Source organism: Diorhabda carinulata, chromosome 1, assembly GCF_026250575.1.
Source record: "Diorhabda carinulata isolate Delta chromosome 1, icDioCari1.1, whole genome shotgun sequence".
Lineage (NCBI taxonomy): Eukaryota > Metazoa > Arthropoda > Insecta > Coleoptera > Chrysomelidae > Diorhabda > Diorhabda carinulata.
The window spans coordinates 14,875,537-14,898,178 of NC_079460.1; the positions used below are offsets into that span (position 1 = coordinate 14,875,537).

The following is a 22,642-nucleotide window of genomic DNA, read 5'->3' on the forward strand; positions in this document are numbered from 1 at the left end:
TTTTGCAAGTATTTTCTATCTACAAAATAGACCATATTTCTAGATTTACGTCGTGTTTGGTCGATGCGAAGCAATAGACGGGCCACCACGACTTCCCGACTTAGCACTTTTAGATTTATTCCTCTGGAGCTATCTAACATCGATTTGCTCATAAAACATTGACTGAAGATTTAGAAGATTTGAAGAGAAGCATAACATTTACGTGTAGAAAGCAGAAAGAAGTTTGTAGAAATGTCATATAGAAGTTTTGAGTAAAATTTATCTCTAATTAGAAAATAAAGGGCAATATTTCGAAAATTTAATGAGCTGCTATTTATTAATTTTACATTTTATTGCAGTACATAAATATATTCGCGGCTTATCTTAATTTTTCAAAAATGGGTACTAAAAACAAAGATTAAGGATGTAGAGTTTGATGTAATTTAATTGAAAAACAAAAGTGTGACGAAGTGTCGTATGTTATTGAAATTTTTTATATAAGTAGAAATGTAGAGAGTGATAAGCTTTCAAATTGACAGCCCGCATACAATATCAACAGAAGTAAAACTTTATAGGTACATTTCAGATAAAACACTGTGTGATGTATTGGTTGTGGTTTGTAAGTGAAATTGGCATTTATTTTTTATAAATATAAAATAACTTACAGTCAATGTGACATTTTCTCAATTTATTGGCATCTTCTCCATGGCACAAAGAATACAGATTTCTGCCAGTCAGTTCTTCGGGTGTATATTCTAAGAGATCCATTACCTTGGGTTCACAGTGTGCTATTTTGAAATCGAAATTTATCCTAGTAACGAACATGTCAGTTTCTAATCTAATTTCGTGTACACTAGGAGGTGGAAGAGCTATGGCGAGTGCCACCATTCCTAAGAGTGGAGGTTGAGATTTTCGTGTGTGGGAGAATGTATACTGCGGCCTTAGCCTGCTTAATATTAATACGACCTGCAAAAAATGTACTTGTATGTAAGATCCCATCTATTTTGATATATAATTATTAACTACTCGATTTATTTTTTGGCATCTTGTACAGAGAAGAGGAAATGTACCAAATTAAAGTTGAAAATTATAAAAATATTCTTCCTACGAGGCACCTTGTATTTAGATATATAATAGTTTTTTTTTAAATTTTTCTTCCTAAATTTTATCAAATCGTACTTCGTGTTATTGCTTCAATTGATATATGTTTCGCACATTAACCCTTTATAATTACTTACAATAAAACATGTGATTGTACTATGGTGTGTATTTTGTGTGTAAAAACAATTAAATGTTTTTTTGTAAACGTATATAATTAGCACAAAACATTTTTCAAATTATTGTTAAGGTAAGACGTGATTTCAAAGAAGTAAAAGATAAAATTCTATGTTTTCAGTAGCTTTTTGTTATTTTGTATCATCGCATTTACATTCATATATTAATAATGAAGTAACATTCTACTTTTCAGATCGACTAGAACTACAACAAAAATAATTTCTGTTTTATCACAAGGTGTGATCAAAACTTAAGGCGATTTATTTTACAGAAACAAAGTAAAAAAGTAACATAATTTTTGGATTGATAAAAGTATTGTAGTTCATAATTATCCCAAAGTTGAATGCATGAATAGAAGACTTTTTTTAGAATGACCTTCATTTTTGTGTTTCCATTTTAGTACATTTCACATGGTGCTAAATATGTGAATGAGGACAGAAAACTTTTAGCGGTCAAAAGCTGATGAATCACGACTTGTGACACGGAGCGCTTTCGAGTTACAGCGGAACCAATTTATTCTCAAAAAGACACAGTTCATAGACTATTCATAAAATATGAGGATTGATATATATCAAAAAATAATAAAAAAAATTAATGTCTTGAGTAGTTATTCATAATATTCATAATAAATAGTTCATAGACATTTAAGTGGAATTATTGAATAGTGATGTAATTGATCGAAATATTTCCCTGACAATTTATCAATGTCATTGCTTGGTTAAGTTCCATTATTTCCCGCACTATTACCGTAAGACTTGAATTACTCGTTACAAGTTAATAAATTTCAACAGACCGCAAAATTTTGTAGATGAAATGAATTTATTGATAGTAGAGCTTCTACAACAGGTATATGTACTTACCCTATATCCGGAAGATTTAAAATGACATCCTCTTTTAGTTAATGTTGATTTCATTCTAACGCAGAACGCTCTGTCGAGACCCTTGTAGGGTGGATTTGCTCCTAACGTCATTTGCGTGGACACTGTAACAAAAAGAAAATTTTACGGATGATGATGATGAAGAATATTAGAATAATCAAATATTAAGGGGTTTGTTTACCGAAGGGTTATAGCTTTGGAAGGTAAATGCTTGATTTGAGTTGGAAACATAATTACATAAAATCATATAACACGATGTCAGTGCTACGAATTTCCCATTACATTATCGCTATTAACTGAATTATTATCTCATTTAAATGGAACATGAGTTGGATATCTGGTATGCAATTGGTTCCACATAATAGATACTTCAGTTAGAATGAATTTGTTTTTGTACTTCTGTATGAAACTAGTAAAGAAAGTGTTACAAGTACTATAACGGCAATTAAAATATTTTTGTTAGCTATCTTTTCTATCTTTGATTTTTAGAACATGTCATTTTCTCTGTATCGTCGACCATTTTGTCTTTATTTTCTCCTGCTCCTTAACTTTTGTCGTCTTTATTTTTTAACGAATATTTCTAATGTATTGGGATATTGTTATTTATCTCATAGTTTAACCAATTTCCTCCGCAATGATCTCCAAATAAACCTTTCAAATTTTAGTCTTATTTTCTTTATTTTGTTCTTTTCTGTCACTGAAATTATTAGATAATGACTCCAAAACATTCTTTGCATATAATGAATAAAGAAGTGATTATATTTTGTTTTATTTCGTCTCTTATAACAATAAATTATCAATCCATATATATTCCATATTTGCATTACCGCCAAAAATTTATGAATTACAAGCTAACTATATTTTTTTGGTTTTGATTATTTTTGAGTATTTGTTGAGTGTTCTCAACTTGATAGTACTTCATTGTTTACAAACTAAAGTAGGATTTATTGAAGTATCTCTAAATTAAACCAAAAAATACATGTTTTTTCAAATTTTGTTCTTGATCTTATCTCTTCTGTTGCATTTGTTAACAAAAAATTAATTTTCTGGATAAAACCAGTATATACACCCATCACACACACCCACACACGCACACACAAACACACATCCACACACGCACAGATACACAAAAACACACTGCCAAGTACCACTAATCCAACATCCAGAATTACACTGTTTGATACCCGTTTTTAAAACCAAGTTATCGTTTTCAGAGACTGAAGGTAAACTTTTTTTACCTTCGATTGTTGATGAAATAGTAATCAGTGGGTTTAGTGAATATTACCAAATAATTTCAAGTTAGTACACAACTGGTACTATTATTGATGGTGATGATCGTGTCCAATCATAAGAAGAATGGGAAATATGAATTGCTCGGTTATTTCGAATTATCTTCTATATTGTTGGTAGTGTCCCAGTAAAAATTTCTCCTAAATTTTGAAAAATATACCAAGCGGGACCTTTTACTATGTATATTATAGAGAATGTAATTTTCTGAAAAAATACATTTATGAGAAAGTTGATAAAAAGGTGGACACATACATGGTTGAAAACCATGATTGGACGCTCCTTACTACATTACGGTTTTAAAAATCTTGTCTTGTTAAAAAGAGGGATATCATTTCGCAACAAAGTGTCTGATTTTTACTTTTTCACCATAAATACACGATTTATGATTCCTTTAAAAAGCAAATCACGGATCCTACTATTTGGAAAGCAATTTTCTAAGCGCGTTGTCATCCAAATCATCCTGAACCGTCTGAGAACTTCCACTACCAATCTCCATTCTCATGACAATATGTAGATTTTAAATGCTACGATATGAAACCATTTGTTCTGATATTTACTCGTAATTCCCAATTTTTGACGATACATATTGTGATTCAATTATCCAACTACCTATATGGTCAGTTGAAAATTGATTCTGTTTGCTGTTACAGTGAATGTTCAATATATTCATTTGTTACCTCAACAGAAATGTTTCGCCAGTATATTGAGAAACTCATCCTTAAAGTATCTTGTTTTACTTTGACGGCTATCACTGTGGTGCCCCACTATTACTTAAAAATCTCTACTATATTGAACTTTCACCTTTTCATTTCAATTTCATGTCAAATATTGTGAAAAATTTTAATGTGCAAATTAGTGAAATATTCTCAGAAGGAATTCGGTAACAGGGACAGACAAGGTTGATTAATAAATTTTATCAATTTGGGTGTTCTGAATAGTCTTTACAGGTTATGAACTATAGAGTTGTATGATTCTGACAGGAAACTGTGGTTTAACATGCAGAAAGCGCCTTCTGTACGTGGTCAATTGTTATTCCGTGTTGACGCTACGTGTCACGCCCAGGAATGCCGAGTCGCTTGCTGCTTACTGCTTATTACTTGCTGCGCTTCGTTGTCCATAACGTTTGGTCGACTTGTTTAGTTCATTTATTTATTGTATTTTCGGTATATATCATCATCATTTATATATATATATATATATATATATATATATATATATATATATATATATATATATATAATTTCTTTCATTTCTTATTCCTTAGACCTTTTGATATGTTTATCTATCTAATATATCGTCATCTTGATTATGCAATCATTTTGATTTTAGGTCTCTGACTAAAACGTCATCAATACAATAAAAAAATTAAGCTGCATTGACGGATCACGACATATCAAAAAAACATAAATTCAATTGTAAAGATCCAAAAATTCTTGAAACCACGAAAAAGAGTATTTTTAGAAATAGTTCACATTCGTAAGAACAAGAAAGCTATTCGATGATAAAAAAGACCTAAATAATTTAAGTAATAGCTGCTATAAATTTTTGAGATGTAAAAACTAAGGAAGAATTAATTTTTCACGTTGAAACAGTTTCTTATTTTAATTTTATTTTTATTTTGATATTCATGTGACACACGTTTATTTACAAAATGATATTCACATACATTTTCGACTAGATAAAAGAAATTTAGTTGGTATGATTACAAATATACATAAAATATAGCACATTAGTAGTAAAATGAATAAACTATATCAATTTATTAATAATGAAATAAAAAGTTGTTGATAATTGATCAAATTAACAGCTGATCCGACCTATCCCTATATCACACTATTTTGTTTAATATAGTTGGTAGCCATGTTTATATTAATTTTTAATTTTGTTAAGTTGGCAGGGGACAAGCATTCTTAGATATTTTTAAGTGACAGTGTTTAAGAACTTTTAAGTATTGAGCAACAATCCTAAGATTGTTCAGCAAGAGTTTTTGTTAATCAAAGGCTTCTGTTGTACATAGAAAGAGTAAAAGTTTTATCCTGTATAGTCATCATTTTGCTTTACATGTATATGAATATTTCTTAACTGTGATTAATGAATTCTTTTCTTACATTATTTAATTTTCTTCTATATTCTTATATCTTCCAATTTCACACATCTTCAATGTCTTTAACTGCTCTTTGTTATTCTTCAAAATGTTTTGATATTTTGACTGTTGTATTCTGATAAACTTGATACATTACCAATTCCCTAAATGTTAAATTGTTCTTACTAATTCTAGCTACCAGAAAAAAACCCGATTTTCGTTTGTCAAAACTACTAGTTTTCTCTGTAACAGTACAGTCTGAAAATTTACTTGACAACTCCAATGGCTCTTGTATAGAAAAATTGCCAGATGTACAGGCATGAACACACGAACTATCAACTCATTATCAACTTGATGCTCTTCGACGATCATATCACTATCTACTATACCAGTATGTACAGCATATGAATGTTCTTGGTTTACTATACGGTCATTCACTTTGAAGTAACTGTTATCTTCATAAATGATTGATATTGATTAATATAAATACGAAGTCATATTTTTATAATAATTCATAAGTATTCGAAAGCTCAGAATATATATTGTAGTTATTCTACTTTGGTGATTCATTGCTGCGTTCCCAATAAGAAAACGCCCATACTCCAGCTGGTAAAGAAATAAGAACGTATTTCAATTTCAAAAAACAATTGAATGCGAAGAAAAATCAACAAACTTTATTATTGACAGAATCTTCCAATAACCGTTAGGCTACAAGATTTTTATTCTTCATTGTTCCTCAAAACCCAGAATATATCGCCTCCGCATTTGCAAGAAGTGTAGCTGAAGATCACATCTAATATCTTCATTGCTTAAGGCATATTTTTTCAATTTTTAAAAATATTTCAATACTCAAATAAAATTACTAATTCCCATGCTACTCAATTAATGATGTTTTCAAACTTCTGTACTTTTAAAAGAAAAAGCTACACAGTATTTCATAGATAATGGAAATATATCCACTATTCAGCATATTAAATTAAGTATGTGTAATAAACAAAAGTGATATTTATTATGCTGGTTCTATAAGTCAAATTAACTATTTTCCTATCTTCCTGTGGTCTTATTAGGTACTTAAAAGTTCCATTGAGATCTTATTCACGTATCAAATTTAAGTCAGGTAGCTGCTATCCCTTACTAAGGACGATACACTCTGAAAACATAACAAACCTTATCTCGAGTGTCATCAGAGTGAATTGTTTTATGAGTACCGACCTTCTAGACTGTTTCATTCATAATATATATGAAAAAGCATCCTTACTACAATTCATAATTACATGTACACCGAGAAGTTCTCACGACAACATTTCATGATGTAGATCTTTAAGGCAACGGCTTTAAGGTTAATAAATAACAGCAAACTAGTGAATTTCAAAATCGGTATTATATGTGATTCTACGTGTAACTGAAAAATATTCATATATCATATGAATATTTACAAACTAATACATTATATGATGTGGAATGGCACTGAAATTTACTGTTTTTCTCATCTGCCAAATTAAATATAAACAAGTAACCAATACGACGATGTATTGATATCTAGTTAACCTAGACCAGTTCCATGAATAAACAAAATATTACGTTACCATAACAACAAATAATAACTTATTAGAAGTGTTATGTGTAAAGTTTGACGTCAAAAAAGTAAACCAGAGTTACGCTGTAAATTAAAAGAAAAAAAAATGTCCACAGAAATTGTGAAAATAGAAAAATTGTACTATCGAGCCATAATCAAGTAACTGTATTTGAAAGGGTGAAGAGATAAGCAGATTTACCAGTTTCTGTGTCAGTTCCCGAAAATATCAATGCAGGTCATGACATGATTTTATCAGACCGTCGAATTGGGCTAAAACAGATATCTGAAGCACTGAATATTTTCATACGAACGCGTTCATCACAAAGTTCACGTCAATTTGGACTTGAGAAAAATTGCTGCAAAATGGATACCCAAATGTTTGAACGTTGACAAAAAGCGTGCAAGGCGTTCGATCTGTGTTCGATTTGAAAACAATGTAGACTTCTTAAGCCGAATTGTTACTATGGATGAAACTTGGGTACATTTCTACGATCCAGAAACAAAGCAACAATCGATGGAATGGCGCCACTCTGGTTCTCCAAGATCTAAGAAGTTTCGTGTCCAGAAATCTGCTATTACTATTACTATTCGACATTACTACGGGAAAAAATTAAAGAGAAAAGACGCGAAAATCTATACACAGTTGTTTTGTTTGGCAGGACAACGCCTCTGCACATAAATATCATGTTGGGATGCAAAAAATTCGTGATTTAGGGTTTGAATTACTAGAACCCCCCATTATTCACAAGATTTCACTAAGAATTTTTCAATATATCCTTGTAAATATTTACTATTATTTGAGTGATCCGATGTAACGGTTGACATTTAAATAGAATGTTGAAATTAAAAAAATTGGAATAAATAAATAAATATTGAAATAAATTTTGAAATATTGTAAGGTAGTGGAGGCAAATATGGCACACCTTAATATATTTGTAGTCGCTCACAACTGCCTTGTTAAGTTTCTGAGCGCGGGCAGGGTTCATAGGCTGTGCCTTGCGAACGGACAAATCGCCATTTCTTTTTAAAAACAAAACAAGCCAGTCTTTTCCAGTAAGCTGTTTTTCTTTACTAAAGTTATTGGGAATACGGTTGATATCACAATATCGAAAGATTTGATGTCGCACATGTTTGGGAGTGAGAGGCAATCCAATTTGAGAGTATCGCTTAATCCGTTGCACAAAATTTCTCTCCTGTTCCTTGGACGACCCAGTTTCTTTTCTGACAAGCCTTGAACTAAATATCGCCGTAACGTGCGCTTTGGTACCTCGAATCTAGAACATACATTTCTTTGAAATTCTCTTGTTGGTCTTGAGACCAATGCTTGCGCAAGTTTTTGTAAATCTTCCCCATCTCAAATCTAAAGCAAACAAAAGAAATAGAAAATAGTTGTAAGGTAATATAGGCCATATAACCCATCACATCGTCGAGCCATATTAACCGAAAGTACATCCAGACAACATAATGGGTAAAAACAACACTGAGGGTTTCATCACTTAATAAATATTCTGTGTATAGCTACTTCACTACGTACACTTACCTCTCTTAATTGGGTACGGCGTTCACGTTGATTCTTACAGAAAAACGTGCTTAAGAAATTAGCGCGAAACTTATACCAAAATACTTTACTTTTTGTGCTAGCGATTTTGGGCCATATTACCCGCTGGGCCATATTTACCTCCACTACCTTACTAAATGATGAAATCGTTCTTTGAAAAGGAAAAGAGATGCAATATAATAATATGTGTCAATTACATATATCGAACAAATATTTTATGATTGCCTTAAATCGCTACTTGAACATTATTATATTTTATTGAACGTTCTCCATCTCCATTAAACTTCTTTCTAACGCAATAAATCTATTGACAATTTGCTATTTTTTTAATTAAATTGAATAATAAAACTTCTTCGTTCTCATATGGTTTAATCAAAATAATAAATTTGAGAAAAATACTATGGAATAACAATTTACATTATTGATATTAATATACATAGTTATATTAACTAAAACTACAGCTGCTGAGGAACAGAGAGCTCTTTGCGCTCTACTGGGAGCTGTATGCCATAATAATAAAGAAAATATGTCTGGGACACTCTGTCATTTCTATACAAGAAATTGGCGAAATCCTTATTATCGCATAGTTAACACAATTATCAACCTTTTTTGTCATGAAATGAAATGATACTAATCTGTCATTTGGTTTTAGCTCCATTGTGTTGGTGCATATAAAACCATCAAAATTTGATATAAGAGTGCCCCTGGCCCCGCTCTTCAAAGGCTTAAGCACCAAACACCGAAATAAGAAATTGGTAACTAAACTTCGTTGTTTCAGTCGGAAAGAGTTTTTACCAAATGAAATTGAACGATTGTTTGGACACGAAACGTATTGAGGTCGAACCAAGCCAATCTCGGCACATAGTTTTCTCTTACCCCAGTACTAATTTCCAATTAAACCAATAAGCCATGCCAGATGCCAGTGTTCTTTCTGTTTTCAATTTTTGATTAGCTAACACAAAATCGTTAACTTTTTCAATTTTTTTGGGTATTGACATATTAATCTAATTTTCTTCTTAATTCATGAGTTATTAATGGCTATAACTGTCTATAGAATTTGAATAACTATACTAGACTAGAAACGTTGGCAGGAATCAAATTACAAATTTCCATTTCCATTGAGTTAAAAGGCTGAAATGTAGAACAGGGAGTAATTAACCTTGAATTTAATATTATTTTAGTCCTTGTAAAAGTTTGATATTTAGATGTTTCTGTTATTTTTCAAAAAGAGGACTATATTGAGAAATTAACAAATTACTATGCGTCTTTTTACGTTAAAATTTTGCACCATGCACCGATATTTTTGTGTGATAATCAAAAAAATATACTCATCTATTCAGATACAGAAATTTATACTTATATCAAGTAAAATACGGCCAAATCAAACATTTTTTTCCTCATAAGAATTTTAAGCAATTTATGATTCTCAACATCTACTGAAAATCTTCCTGTAGGATCGTGTCTTTTGAATGTGCCTGATATAGTTGATACAGACTTATCCGCATTTTCCAATGTGTAACTATATATCCCTTCTATTGTAGAAATATTTTGTATTTCAATTTTGGATTGATATTTTAAAAAATATACACGCATTAAATTGTGCATAATTATTTAAAGCATGAAAGCCCTCATGGTCGATATTTTGGTACGATGTATTATTGAATAATAAGATAAAATATTGACCGGCGTGATCGATACCTTTTATAAATTTTTTGTAGTCAATCGAGCTACCAAATACTTTTTTTTGTTGCATGATATTTGATGAAGGGAAATCATCCGGACGGGGGGATTTTTTGATTACCACAATTTTAATAGAATGTTTACCTTTTAAATGGATTTTTCAAGGAGTAAGTACCCACTCGTTGGTAGGTAAGTCTGCTCCTAGCTTCCACACCTGGTTCAAAAATATTAATATCCGAACCATATTTTTCAAATATTCTGATAACAACGTAAATACGTAATTAATGGATTTATTGAATCATTTTCTAATTAGGTAAAGAGTATTATTTGATTAATGTCCTACATCGGAATTAAAACAGTTTTATTTATAGGTTGCATGGGTAGGTGTAACCGTTTATGTGTTTAACTTTCGTATAAGGTACGTACCTACTTTATTCAAAATGAGTGACACGTACATACCACGAAGTATAAAATTTGTAAGTAAATACGGGTGACGCCCACTCGAGATAAGCGGTAATCATTGTGACTGCTTAGAAAATACGTCAGACATTGATTATTTTCCACGTAAGCAATAAAATCTATTTGAAAACAATGACGTCGTAAGATCGGTATATCTTTTATGAATAATTTGATTTTATAAATCTCTAAAGACATGGAAAGGAAAGAGGACATTTCATAATACCTACATCCACAAAACGAAAAAGTGATGGATAGGAAACAAAATTAAACAATGTCATGTAGGACGTTGAGAGGAAATAAATTAGTTTGTATCATATTTGTTCTGATCTTGATTTTCTTTATTTAAGTAATCTCCATTCCTGTAGATACACTATACACCAAAATTACACCAATTATACGTAATTTTAAAATTATAATTTTAGACAATGAATGAAATATTTATTTATATATGAAAAAGTATATTTTATCAAGTGAAATGTATATTGTAATAGTATTATTATAAATCATAAAAAAACGACAAAATATACTTTTTGAAGTAACTATAGTCTATTTCAGAAACGTGTAGAGTAATAAAATGGAGAATTCCGTTCAGTTCGGCTCAATTTCGGCCATAGGTGTAGGTCTTGAAATAGTATTGTTTGTAATATTAAACTTTCAAGTAATTGCGTAAGAGAATTAGGAATAGTAGTAGTAAATATTGTGTAGGGATAACTTAGATAGTAGATTATACAGTTACGTTTTGCGTAACAGGTACCGTTTATCCTTCTATTAGTACCTATTTTACATTACACTATTTTCAGTGTTTGTGAGTGGATAACAATAGGCTGAATCCATTAATTGACCGCAACTCGGGTGGTACTATCTGCATTTGATAAAAAGAAAAATAATTTTACAATGAAATCAATGCCAAACTATGAAAGTAGCTTAAATATTCGTTGAGTCACTCTGTGGTCCTTTTGGATACCTAATGAGTTTTTATTACTTTATACCTTTCTGAAATAAACTATAATATTGAAACTTGTCTTCTATAGCATTTATTGCTAGGTATTTGACAACAATCTCTCATAGAATTAATGTTCTTGTTTATTTTCAAATTTGATTCAATCGCAAAAATATTCGTCTTAAAAGTGTTTTTTTGGTTAAGTAGTTAGGTAATCGTCTCCCTGGGATGTTCCATTCAGAAACACATGAAATTTTCACCCTATAAATATGGCACACATTGCAATACATGCTCTTCGAAATTGTATGTAGAGTACTTTCGTTTTCTGAGTGGTTAATACGGGCCACCTCTATCTAGTTACTCTTTATTTTCCACATTTCGGACCCCTATTTATTCTAGTTTGAACCAGACTAGCCTCTAAACTAGTCCCACTGCATAACATTAATCAGCCGCTACCATACTGCAAAGTATTCTATTTACTATGCTTCGTCAGTCACCAGGAAAAGAAAGTGCCTGAATTCATCGGTGAACAATATTCTTCCCCCCATATCAATTATTCCAAACAATGTGTTCACGAGCAAAATGCAATCTTTGTTTTCTATGGTTTTTAGTGAATAATATCTCTGTCGCATACTTCTAGAGCACAGAGCACTAGCAATTATTGGCAGGGCCGGATTAAGCTAGGGGCTTGGGGGGGCTATAGCCCCGGGCCCCAGGTCCAAGAGGGCCCCATCATTTGGAAATCATTCTATATTTTTTGATGTGTTGATACCACAAATCTAACGTATTGATATTATTTTGTGAATTTTTCCGGGTTTTCGAATTCCTTAAGGGGGCCCCGTCATTATTTTAGCCCCGGGCCTTATAAATCTTAATCCGGCCCTAATTATTGGCAACCCTTCTGGTAACAATCCTGTGTCTCAGTACGAAGTATCAAATATCTATTTTGGTTAAAAATTGTAACCCCTATGGTCTTGACAGAGTATTAAGTTACTCTTCAACAAAACGTATTGAAAATCTTGAAATAGTTATTAAGTGACATTGAACTGCGGGTCAAACTTGTGTCTATTCTCTTTCGCTAAAAGTATCAATAAACTTGAAAAATGCTTTAGTAAAACCTATTATGACATAAATTGAAGTATTAAAGCTATTTATTTCACAACGATTTTTGAAATTTTGCATTATTTTTTGTGTCTGCAGTATTCTATGTTTTTTTTATATATTTCTCTAGATGGTTTACCTTAATTTCCCACTTTATCCACAAACTAGCAGAATATTTTTATAGATACATAGCTATAGTATAAATAATTAAAATTTCAATTATTATAATACTGATTGAAATTTCACTAAGTAATTACAATTTATGAAAATATTTAGTGCTCAAACAAAACGATAATTTTTTTTGTGGCATTTTTGTAATACTTGTATCATGTTTTTGTTCAATTTCCAATAATTGCTTCATTATTTACATTGTTCTTATATTTGAAATTTATAGCTAAAATGATTATATGATTTTAAATATTTTAATGTATTATAGAACGTTATCCATGAGGAGAATAATTAATGATGATTTACATTTGAAATGAATAAATACAATGAAATGAACCAAGTTGTACTTACCGTCGGGATTGTTTGTTCCTGCCGTGGAGGAGCTCTCTTCTGAGCCACTTTCCGGTGAGGCCAAACTTTGGTTTTGTGAAAGACCTAATCCTAATTGTTCAGCGATTTCCGAGTGATCTTGATGATGGATATAATCGAATATACTACTTCCAGTCATCTCAACCTGAAGAAAAGAAGTTGGTTTACAAGAATCAATCAACTAGACACTAGACTATAGTCTACACACAGAGTTTGAATGATGTTTGTTATAATATTCTTATTAATCCAAAAATGTATTTACGAATATAAGTAGGGTAATAAAACAAATCAAAACCTTAGTTTTACGTTTTATTGGTGGTAAATTGTCATTTTAAAATGTGAACTTATTTTAATTTATATAGTGTCCGTCAAAGAAAACGTATTTGATAATAAAATCAATTAATAAAAGTCATTGAGTAATTTGTGTAGAATATTGATGGATGTTGATCGTTAGATGATGCAGAATTACAATTTTACATACTGGTTTCACTGAAAACTATTTAAAAAGGGGAAATTTATTGAACGTGTTATGAGAGAACACTTATAAATGTTCAAATAATTTTATAAATGTTCAATCACAGTCTACAACAAATTGAAATTAGATGCGCCATATTAAATAATTTAATAACTAGAGATAGAAAATTGAAGAAAAACTGATGTGGTAGTGAAACAATATGTTCTAAATTTGTGTTGAAATATGCAAATAAATTTTGCTTATTGGAAGAATTGATAACAAACTTCCATTTTAAGATAAGATCGAATTAATTGGATATGCATCTTTTAACTTAATCTTAGTATGCATTTTATATTAGAACCTGAGAAACTCATAATTATTGAATATACTAGAATATCAAATTTGAATAATAAATTATTATGTGGTTTAAGATAATTACTACTTATTGGAAAATTGATTGGAATTGAAAATTTTTTTGTCGTGTCTCATGTGAAGAAGAGCAGATGAATTATCTTGTCTTGTAAAAAGCAATTTAACGCACAAGCTTATGTTGTCCGTTCTATCGTGAAAATCCCTGAAAAAAATTCATTTTAGATGTGGTAGTTTCTCGACATGTACGGTATACATTTTATCCGTTCGCCGCCTCCCGAAGCAGCAACTGCCTCGTTGGAGAATGCTCCTCACGTTCTTCTCTGCAGCAGCGTGCTCGCCATTCATAATAGGACTGGCGGGGCCCATAATCAATAGGGTATTTGCAACTGCAGGGAAAATGGCCGACCTTACAAGAATACGCACATGTTATCACCTACGAAAAATACCTCGACTCTCTTCATATTTTCAGAAGTTTTTTAGACGTACTGTTTTTCGGCTGAATTTTGTTTTATTTTACAATTTACAGTTCTATGAGCGTCACTAATTGGAAAATGTATTATTTTCAAAAAGTGAAAATCCAGTGATGGCCAAAAATAATAAATATACATGTCACGTTTGACATTTATGCATTTATATTGCAATAAGTTTTTCATATAATTTTTATATATAGGGGAAACGTGAAAATATTGCGTGTTAACATTATAACTATTATTATGAGTGTAAAATTAAAGGTAAGAGGTGAGAGAAAAATCTGAAATTATTTAAAAGAGATGAATAATATGAGAGCATAATTAAATACTACATATCAAAAACTATATATTTTGAGAAGATTACTGTACATACATACAGTGAACGTGACAGAATTTTTAAAGACCCTAACCGCTATCAAACCTTATATTTGCAGCCACATTTCAATCGAATTATATCATCATAAACATCACTTCTTGCATCCGATTAACTCAATGGAACTATATGCGTAAAATACCCAATATCAGATTTCATAGATGCAGAGGCGGTAGAGGAGTTATCTCAAGCCTTAGAATAGGGATCTCCTTGCATCTTTTGCAAGCTCATATAACATACGAGGCATATAAGTACCGTTTTGGAATTAAAAAAGAAGTGCAGAGATATCGTAATAATTTTATTTTTACATGCAAGTCTGTATCTTAATCTAAATTTCTACATAATTTCCGTGAATATTGAGGCACTTGTCATAACGTGGCACCAGTTTATTAATACCCTCCTCATAAAATTCTGCCGCCTGACTTGTTAACCACTGTATCACAACTGTCTTGAAGACGCTGACCGCCCAGGTGTTTCTTCAAGTGCAAGAACAAATGGTAGTCGCTGGGCGCCAGATCAGGGCTGTAGGGAGGATGATCTAGAGTTTCCCATTGAAAAGATTTGATGAGATCTTTGGTCTGATTAGCCACATGTGGACGGGCATTGTTATGCAGCAAAGCGATACCCTTACTCAACTTTCCACGTCTTTTGTTCTGGATTGCACGACGCAGAGTGTTCAATGTCTCACAAATAGTCGCTGCATTGATTGTCTCATTACGAGGCCGAACCTCCACTAGCAATACTCCTTTTCTGTCCCAAAAAACTGTGCACATGATTTTCCGGGCAGTAATTGTTTGCTTAAACTTCACTTTTTTGGGTAATGATGAATGTCGCCATTCCATGGATTGTTGTTTAGATTCTGGTGTGACGTAGGCCACCCATGTTTCGTCACCAGTAACAATTTGGTCTAAAAAATCTTCACCTTCATTGTGGTACCGCTCAAGGAATGTCAATGCACTGCCTAATGCCTAAACATTGGGTTTTGTGCAAATCTGTCAACATTTTTGGAACCCAACGTGAACACAATTTCCGGTATTTCATGTTCTCCGTCAGATGCGATACAAAACACTACGAGAATATTGAGGAAAGTAGTCGCACAATGATGAAATTGTAAAGCGTCTGTTTCCTCTCGCCTTTCGTCCACTTTCTGCACAAAATCTTCATTAACGACCGAAGGACGCCCACTCCATTCTTCATCATGCACATTTGTGCGGCCATCTTTAAATGCTCTCACCCATTTCCTTACCATTCCATCACTCGTAATGTTTTGTCCGTAAACTTCACAGATCTCACGATGAATATCGATCGGTTTTACGCCTTTAGCACTAAGAAATCGTATAAAAGCCCATACTTCACAATCGGCGGGACTCACGATTGTCGGAGGCATCTTAAACACTCAGTAAACAACGTACACAATAAAAAATTAGACTGTAATGGCGTCAGTGCGTAGACAAGAGATGTAGGTAACCAGCGCGCATGTGCGGAACGCCGACCTTGGGGTTGCAGCGGCGGAATCGCAAAACGGTACTTACTTAAAAAACATGCCTCATACAAGACCTATCCACAGAAACTGCAAGACCATTGAGAAATTCTTCAAGGCGAAGGTCTTTTTGACAGCAGTTATCCTGATAAATTATAACAGGAATTTGATAGCACAGTTTATTCATGTGTTCACAAGATTCAAAGATCGAAACCAAACATAGAGTCAACCGCAGTCACGTTTTCCCAGAGAAATGAAATTCAATATTCCTCGCGGCATGTAGTCAAGAAATCAGTTTTTTTCTTTCTAAAACCGAGTTTGTTCGACAATATTTTCAAATATACAGTAGGATTGATCCTTACACAACAAACAGATTAGTAAAATAACGAAAGTGATACATCATATAGTTATCAACAATAAGCAAAAAATGGATACTAGATTAACCATGAGAAGTAAAAACTATAAAAAAAAGTTTGTATATTCAACTGTTACAACTCTGATACTTGTTTTGATAGACACCTTTACAATGTGAATACCAAACTTGATTATCAAAACAGTGTAATTGTGATTGTAGTGATAGTGTAAACTTCAAATGAGGGAAAGGAAGCTTTCAGACAAAAAGAAATTGTGGAAAACATTTTCAGATTTTTAAGGTGGTCGTCAGGGAATGTTATCTTAAACATTTGAAGTGAAGTTTCACTAAAATCCAACAAATGACTGTTATCAAAAAATATGTACTTTTTAAAGCTAAGCTTTACTTGAGTAATTTTTGATCAACACTTTTCGGCGTATTTATATAAAAGAAGTGGGAAGGAGTAATTCAATTTTTTTAAATAAATACTGTAACCTCACTTACGTGTAATATGTTTAATACTTTGCGTTATCGCTAGAATGCATTTTCTATATAATTGCAGAAAATTGAGAATTGCTTTATTACTTGAGTAATCACTACATTACACTAATATTTATTCATGTTGAAACTGCTTATGCGTAGACTTTACAGCAACTGGAATTTCGGCTCTTTCCAAAGTACAAATGGTATTATTTTTCTTAGTTTCATGTCCCCTTCCGTTGCTAGTAGAATTTAGTAAACAATAACTAAATCACAAACAGTCTAAACACATAATGTCAAGGTATCAGGGTGGCCAGAGAAATAGTCTTCTCTAAATTCATACATGCCGATGTCTATATGTTTTCCCTCATTATTGAAAAATGTACTGGGCAATATATTTTGATGCAATTGAAAAAGGACAACTTCTAACAAAGTAGGAAATTGATTTCCCAGCGTATCAAAGAACACGGCATTATTTAGTTGTTGATACCACACGTAAAGATTCCAAAGGATTTGTTGTTGAACTTCGTGCAACTATATTTCCTAATCATACTCGCCCTCGAATGATAAAAATTTTATTAAAACATACCTAGCGTACCTATACTCCTTTACAATACTTAGAATCGTCGTACATGACGCATCACGTAACGCCGATTCGAATATGGAGCTCTACACACTCTTTGACTCAATTATGCATTTTAAAGACATTAAAATATGCTGCAATCTTAATGACACATTAAAATTTGAAAATGGTATTGCAATAGTCTTAAGGCATTTTTATGTGAAACAAACACAAATTTCACTGCCTCTAAAAGTATATATTTTAATATTTGTTCATAATTTGATTTGAGGCATTTTTTCCTTCATATTCTGCATACCTTGTACTTCCATATTATAATTAATTATTATGCCCTATTTATGGTGATCAAGAATTAGTTTTTGAATTATAAAATTCCATTAACAAATCTTCAGAAAAAATTAGTAACGAATTTTTTTTAGAAACTACAATCTATTGATAATAAGAAATAAAATTATTGACGTGAATCTTGGCATAAGTGAAAATTTTGTAACTCAATGTCCTTATTTAGTTATTTCAGTACAAAAATATTGTTAGCTCAAGTCTCTACGACTAATAGTTTCGAAGATTCAGTATTTTACATTCTTATCTATCTATTTATTACGAAATAATTTCACTACAAGTATTGAACTACAGCAAGAATTTGGTCGTAGATATAATTTCCGCAGTAATGTACTGTTTATGGCCGAGTCACGAATCTGTCTATTTAATGGTGATATGTAATATTATAGAAAATGACAGCCATGGTGGTGGGTTTGTTATGATATGGGATGGCATTAGTTTAGAGGCTCATAGGGACCTATTTCTAATTTGAGCGTTCATTTGACAGCCGAACGGCTATATAACAGACATTTCATAACCACGTGTAATGCCACATAAACTACTTATTAAGAATTATTGATAATGCCCGTCCATACTTCTACTAAAAAACCTTTATTTCAGTGTACCAAAAAGATGTTCAATAATCTATGCAAGGGGAGGTTATACGCGTTATACATTTTCAAGTTTGACAAATTATGCAAGAAATTGATACTGTCTTTTTAATAGATCTAGTATTTTTATTTCAATGGTTTATTTTATGCAATATAAAAACGTTGTTTGACAAAGTTAAGAGATATTATACAGCTGTCATGTTAGACCATTAATAGGCCTTCTAATTTCAGGTAGATTTTTTCATTTCATATATTATGTGTAGATCCGTGTACATCTAGAAAGCACGCCATTGTTCTAATTATTATTATTTTTATTCATTAGAGAAACCCAACAGCGAACAGTGTATGGAAAGTCTACCTAAATTCCTCAATTAGTATTGAGTGTGTAATTCAAACTTAGTATGCGTCGCCAAATCCACATGAAAGTTGAATGAAATAATAAGGATTCAAAATGAGTACCTATTGTTAGGAAATAAGTCTTTACATATCCGATACAGTTATGTAACCTAAAAATACATAAGCAGTAGACAATCGTAGGTACTAGGTACTCCCAATTACGAAAATAATTTTCTAAAGTATCGTTAATTGTGAACAAATGTACTCTCAACAAAAATATCTGAGTATAAATAAATTGACCTCAATTAACCTCAAACAATTTTGTGATTTCTATGAAAAGTAGCACACATTCTGATCTGATGTCAAATTCGCATTGTACGTGAAAAATAATTTCTTCAATTCACAAGACTGAAACCAAGTACCACAAAAATATATGGAAGGGACAAAGGGCTAAGAAAAAACTTCACTCCAATGGATATTCTTTGAGATTCAATTAGTATTTGGGATAAAAATTATCTACAAAAACTGAAATATTACTTACTTGTGAGAGGCCTAAGTATATTGATACTGTTTCTGAAATATATAAAAATCGGCCGTCGGATGCTACAGCCAAAGCGAATCCATCCAAAGACTGAAAAAAAATAGTCAATAGTCAGAAGGAAATGATCATATCTATTAAATAATGTGATATTTATTATCTATAATCGAATATAATGGTTTTAAATACCTGCAGTATATGCGTTCCTTGATGTTGTTCAAAGATTTCCATTGCCAAGCCACCTTGAGTTCTGTTTCTTCCAGCTGAAACAAAAGAAAGTCATTGAAGCTTTTATCAACATCAGAGTTGCAATAACAAATTTTAGAAGCCTATAAGTTATGAATTTCTAAATTTGTGTTATGGAATAGAATATCGTAATAGACTGAAGAAACATTTCGATGGACCATCTACCGCTGACAAAATCTCTAAATAACAATAATTTTAACTTCTCCGAACCTTTTTTGTGCTCAATATAAATGGACAAAACTCGCAATAACTAAAAACATGAATGGTGATATTGATTTTGTTATGGTTCTTTGAGTCTGTGGGTCCAAGTTGAACTTTAGGAAATCAAACTTCTTTACTACTACTACCGACGGGCAACTGCCATTGGCGTAAGTGGTAGGTTTCTTCGTGTTTAGAAAGTATAAGCCAAGATGGGTTCGCACTTTTTTAGAAATTTAAGTACAAGTAATACAAACTGGGAGGACCACTTTGTATAAAAAAGTTAGAATTTAAGTGAAAAGCGAGACTGGAATTTTTGTTCTGATGTCATTTGTGTTGATTAAGTATTCAGAAAAAATAATAATAAATAAAAAATGTGAGAAAATTCGCATTAAAGACTTAAAACGGAAGAGACCTAAAGTCAAAAACATTTAGAAGTATATATATATATATATATATATATATATATATATATATATATATATATATATATATATATACATATATATATATAATACATCAAAATGTTCTTGATTTAAAATTAGTTTTTTTTGATGATTTTTAAAAGAAAGATAAATTTTGACGTTTTGATTTTTCTTTAAGTCCTTATCAATTTTGGACATAGTCAACAAAAATAAAATATCCTACGCATTAATCATAACGCATCATAACTTTTTCAACCCATCTTAGTATAAATCAGGCTCCTATCCATTCAAGGTTTCGGCGGATATTTTCATATCGTAGTCCAAAGAGACCCGTTTTTAGATAAGTGTTCCTCCATACTCAGAAACTATAGATAGTCACTGGGTGCTAAATCTGGACTGCATAAGAGGCGAATTACAATTTCTTACTTAAATCGTCACAAAAATAACTGCCTTGCTTTTGCAGTTACAGGTAATCGGTGACGACAACTTTACATGATTGTATCCCATAACATGGTTGCCATAATTTTCGCATCACATAACGCGCGTACAGAAACAGAAACGATGTGCTGTATTCTACCATAGCAAAGTTTCAACTCAGACGAGGTGGCAAGCACAATTACCTGAAAATTGTTTTGAATTGTTGAATTGTTTTTCACGTCATGCCATGTTGATTTCTGTCGTTAAATAACTTGGCTTGCTGATTGAAAAGAGCGATAGATACAGTTTCATTACTGGTTGACTGATCATTGCTTCTTCACTACAAATTTCCACTAGTTGACGGTGAATGTCAAATGTGAAGATATTCTTTACCCGTAAAAATTGCGTCACAACTCTTATTTCAACACGCGAACATTTTCCTAAATGACATTTCAATTGTCTCGAAACTTTTACTACTTTCTAGCGGTTTGATACAAATAAATTATGACAAAAAATTCAAACCCCCAGAATATATGGTTTTATTGCAATTATTTTTTCTGATTATCCCTCGTGTTTGAGTTAAGAATAGTTATGAGTTGTCAAGTTTATTTATAATTTATGTTAACTAGTGTGATCAAAATTATAAGCTTTTTTATCATATTTCCAAAATATGTGAAAATTTCCAAAAAAATAGTAATGTCAATATACAAATATTTATAATATGTTGAGTCTGAATGTATTTGTTAGGTTGTATCAGAAAGATAGATTTGTTGGAAAGTCGAGGAAAAATTTCCAGGATTTTCCCGAAAACACTTAATTCTTTCGATCACTTTGAACGCACTTGTTGGTCCCAAGAGTAATATATTAATTTATTGATTTTGGGGTACGTTATGTGCCTGCAGATATGGCAAATAGCATTTTTCATCAGTAGTATTTCAGGGGCCGATGTCCAGAAATCATATTTCAATTGCCCAGTCTGTCTGTCGGACTTGTCATTTAGGTTTAACGCAGGTACGGATCCGGATATTTTCTTTCACACATTTATTAGGATAACCATTCAAATAAATATTTTGATTAAATTTACTTTCACTTTCCAAACTAGAATTCTGTTAATCTAATCAATCCAAATAAAAATTTCGAATTTAATCTTTCCCTGTTAAACTCTTTGACATAATCAAATTATTTTTTTAGATTTTTTGGTAAATATTTTAGACAGTTATTTTTTTTCGCTGGAACTCAAATCTCAATACAAATATTGATAGATCTAGGTATTTGTTAAGCTTGGATTAAGCGTTTTCTTGTAAAAAATTAAAATTGTAAGAAAATCTTTTACTTTAAAATGAAAAATTCAGATTAAAAAAGTACAGGAAGAAGATAACTCATGAAGTTAGTTTGTTGAAATCATACTTCTGATTGGCGCCGCTATACTTCTGTACGCAAATATTGAGCATTAACGTTCAGTTTGAAAATTGTCATGGAGCAGCGGAAATTTTATAAAGAATATACCTTAGTAACAAGATATGGTAGAAAAACCAAGTAGCCATTTTAGTAGCCACACCAAGTAGCCACCATTTTAGACGAATATCATGGACAAGACACTCAAACTTCATCAAATATTAGTATCTCTTTTTCCATA

The 22,642-nt window shown here is 31.6% G+C and overlaps 1 protein-coding gene across 2 annotated transcripts in view; it reads right to left on the reverse strand.

The window, feature by feature from the left end:
• LOC130898085 (protein trachealess) overlaps nucleotides 1-22,642 on the reverse strand; it is a 67,801-nt gene that overhangs the window by 13,728 nt on the left and 31,431 nt on the right. For both annotated transcript variants that reach the window (XM_057807136.1, XM_057807140.1), the window contains exons 3-7: nucleotides 19,910-19,983; nucleotides 19,724-19,813; nucleotides 13,339-13,501; nucleotides 2,115-2,236; nucleotides 645-945 (exon numbers count right to left, since the gene is read on the reverse strand). In XM_057807136.1, the coding sequence (XP_057663119.1) occupies nucleotides 645-945; nucleotides 2,115-2,236; nucleotides 13,339-13,501; nucleotides 19,724-19,813; nucleotides 19,910-19,983 (750 nt within the window). The remainder of the gene's footprint in view (nucleotides 1-644; nucleotides 946-2,114; nucleotides 2,237-13,338; nucleotides 13,502-19,723; nucleotides 19,814-19,909; nucleotides 19,984-22,642) is intronic.